The sequence below is a fragment of the Loxodonta africana genome, chromosome 22 (genome assembly GCF_030014295.1).
Source record: "Loxodonta africana isolate mLoxAfr1 chromosome 22, mLoxAfr1.hap2, whole genome shotgun sequence".
Lineage (NCBI taxonomy): Eukaryota > Metazoa > Chordata > Mammalia > Proboscidea > Elephantidae > Loxodonta > Loxodonta africana.
Genome location: NC_087363.1, coordinates 3,174,928 through 3,177,543, shown reverse-complemented (window position 1 = coordinate 3,177,543; position 2,616 = coordinate 3,174,928). Strand labels below are relative to the sequence as shown.

At 39.3% G+C, this 2,616-nt stretch overlaps 1 protein-coding gene across 1 annotated transcript; it reads right to left on the bottom strand.

Moving 5' to 3' along the window:
• Positions 1-743: 743 nt before the first annotated feature.
• On the bottom strand, positions 744-1,762 carry LOC100669357 (olfactory receptor 4P4-like). The gene has a single exon (XM_003423622.3). It carries the CDS (start codon positions 1,686-1,688, stop codon positions 762-764), a length of 927 nt encoding a protein of 308 aa, XP_003423670.2. The 5' UTR covers positions 1,689-1,762; the 3' UTR covers positions 744-761.
• Between the last annotated feature and the right edge of the window lie 854 nt (positions 1,763-2,616).

Sequence of the window (2,616 nt, the reverse complement as noted above, 5' to 3'; positions counted from 1 at the left end):
ATAATTGATAGTAGATTTTTTACTATTGTTGTAAATGTGAAATGTCTGAAAATGAGAAAATTGATAAGTGAGAAGTAGGTGTATAAAATTAAAAAAAAAAAGATGTTCTTCATCCAACTTGAAACTTCTAATTACTAGAATATACTACATATAGAGTTGCTATTCTTGTTAGTTACCATGGAGTCAGCTCCAACTCATGGTGACCTTATACATAACAGAACGAATCAGAATTAATTACAGTGACTTCAGAAGTACAGTATAATGTAAATAATACAATTGCATCGCATAATTTGTTCAATGTGAACAGTTAAAATATGTAACACTTTAAAAAATTTTTTGTCATTGCTTTATTTCTTATTGTAATGGAAACCTCAAAAAACAGAAATGCCTAGGAGCTGTCTCTCTCTATGAAAATTGTCACAGTCAGGATATCTGTTTCCTAAAGCATGACTTCCAAATCATGTAGTCTTTATAATCTGCCCTGATAGAAGTATAATAATGTCACTCTGTCTGGAAACATGAAGAAGAGAATAGTTTCCAGAATGTCTGAGCCAAAATGGCTCTGGAGATCCTCTGATCCACTTCTTTTGAAGAGAATCAGTGAAGTGAAGTCCAGAAAGAGAGTGGCAAACCGGTCTTCTGTCTTCAAGGCTTGTGACTTTAGATGACAGCATACCACCTCTCTGTACCTGCTGCACTGATCAACATTAATAATGCTGTGGCAAGAACAAGATCAGGCAAAGAGCTCACTACCAAGGGCATCATTTCCCTTCAAACAGCTTGCGTCGGCACCACACTTTCTTCATGGCATTCTTCATGTCTGTGTTTCTCAGTGTATAGATGAGGGGGTTGAACATGGGAGCAATCATAGTGTAAAATAGGGCAAACACCTTGTCATCACTGACAGAATCAGCTGTGGGGACATAGGTGAAGATGAGGGGCAAGAAGAACATGAACACCACAGTGATGTGCGAGCCACAGGTGGAGAGGGCTTTGCGGCGGCCCTCAGAGGAGCAGGTCCTCAGGGTTAACAGGATGATGATGTAAGAAATAACCAAGGCAACAAAGGTCAAAATGGACAACACCCCTGTGGTGGCGATGATCACAATCACCAGCAAACTAGTGTCTGTGCAGGCCAGCTTCAGCAGTGGGAATACATCACAGAAATAGTGGTCTATCTGATTGGGACCACAGAAAGGAAGTTCAATAATAAGCAATACTTGCAGGGTGGAATGGATAAATGCTCCCATAATAGAGGCCATCACCAGGACATAGCACACCTGTCTGCTCATGATGACCATGTAGTGAAGGGGTCTACAGATGGCTGCATAGCGATCACAGGCCATGGCTACCAAAATGAAGATCTCAGTGGCACCAAAGAAGTGGGCATAAAACATCTGGGCCATGCAGCTGTTATAGGATATGGTCTTCTGCTGGACCAGCAAGTCTGTGATCAGCTTTGGGGCTACCGTGGAGGTAAAGCAGACATCAATGAAGGACAGGTAGCTGAGGAAAAAGTACATAGGCTGCTCACTGAGGTGGCTGCCCTTGATGGTAAGGAAAATGAGCAGGTTTCCTGAGAGAATGGCAATATAGCAAAGTGAGAACAGTACAAAGCAGGCAGCCTTTGTGCCCTCATCACTAAAAAGTCCCAGGAGGATAAATTCCGTGATGTTTTCATGTCCCATGGCTTCTGTGAGGTTGATAGTTTAGAGGTATAGGTTAATACACTAGAATTTTTTGTAATTATTGATTTATTTTCAAAGTCATACGTTATATATATATGTTTGTTTTCCTTTTATTTAATTGCAATTCACTCACTCTACTCTGTGTAAGGGGCACAACAATGAATAAAATAAATATTATCTCTATGCACATGTACAGTGTAGTTCATTAGAACAGACAAATAGTAACAGTAATGGCAAAAAAGTTAACCAGTTGCAATTGTGATAAATTCTAAAGTTGAACACTTACCGTGAACAACAGGGTAAACACTTAAAAGATGAAACATTCATTTTCGGGTAAATTTTGAGATGAAATTTCAGTATTAAACGTTAATAATGACTTACTAATGGCATCTACAAAACAGCATGCCATCTGTTCTTGAAAGGCAGGAAGGGCACTATATATTCTCAGCCCTTTGCTGGGTCTAGCACTGATGTAAATCCTGAAAGTTCAGTTATGCCATTAGACTGCAATCAGCTCATTATTTTAAATATTCAATCTCTGGGTCACAATTCCAGAAACCACCTTCAGAACATTTCCTCAAATATTGGGAAAAAAAAAAAGACTGAAAGAAAAGGAAGAGCAATAAGTAGATCTTCGGGGAAAGGGTCTTCTCCATTGCATGGGCATCCAGGGCAGTTAAGGTTTCTTAGAATTTACCTTATTTCTCAGTTCACTTTTTAGTCTAAGCCATGGGTTTTCATCATGTTTGCCTTTTCGTCCACTTATGGCTGCAACCTTTAGGAACAAATTGCATCCAGAGATTCTTCTTTACTTCATCTGTTTCCCTACTTTGTATCTCTTTGAATGGAATCACTTTCTTTCATTACGAGGCTCACTGCACACTCATGGAGCCAAGTCTTGGAATGCTCTTGTTTAAAAGAAAATATT

Bases quoted from the DNA above. Each gene is read 5' to 3' on its own strand.
- LOC100669357 (XM_003423622.3), bottom strand. From the start codon at position 1,688: ATGGGACATGAAAACATCACGGAATTTATCCTCCTGGGACTTTTTAGT.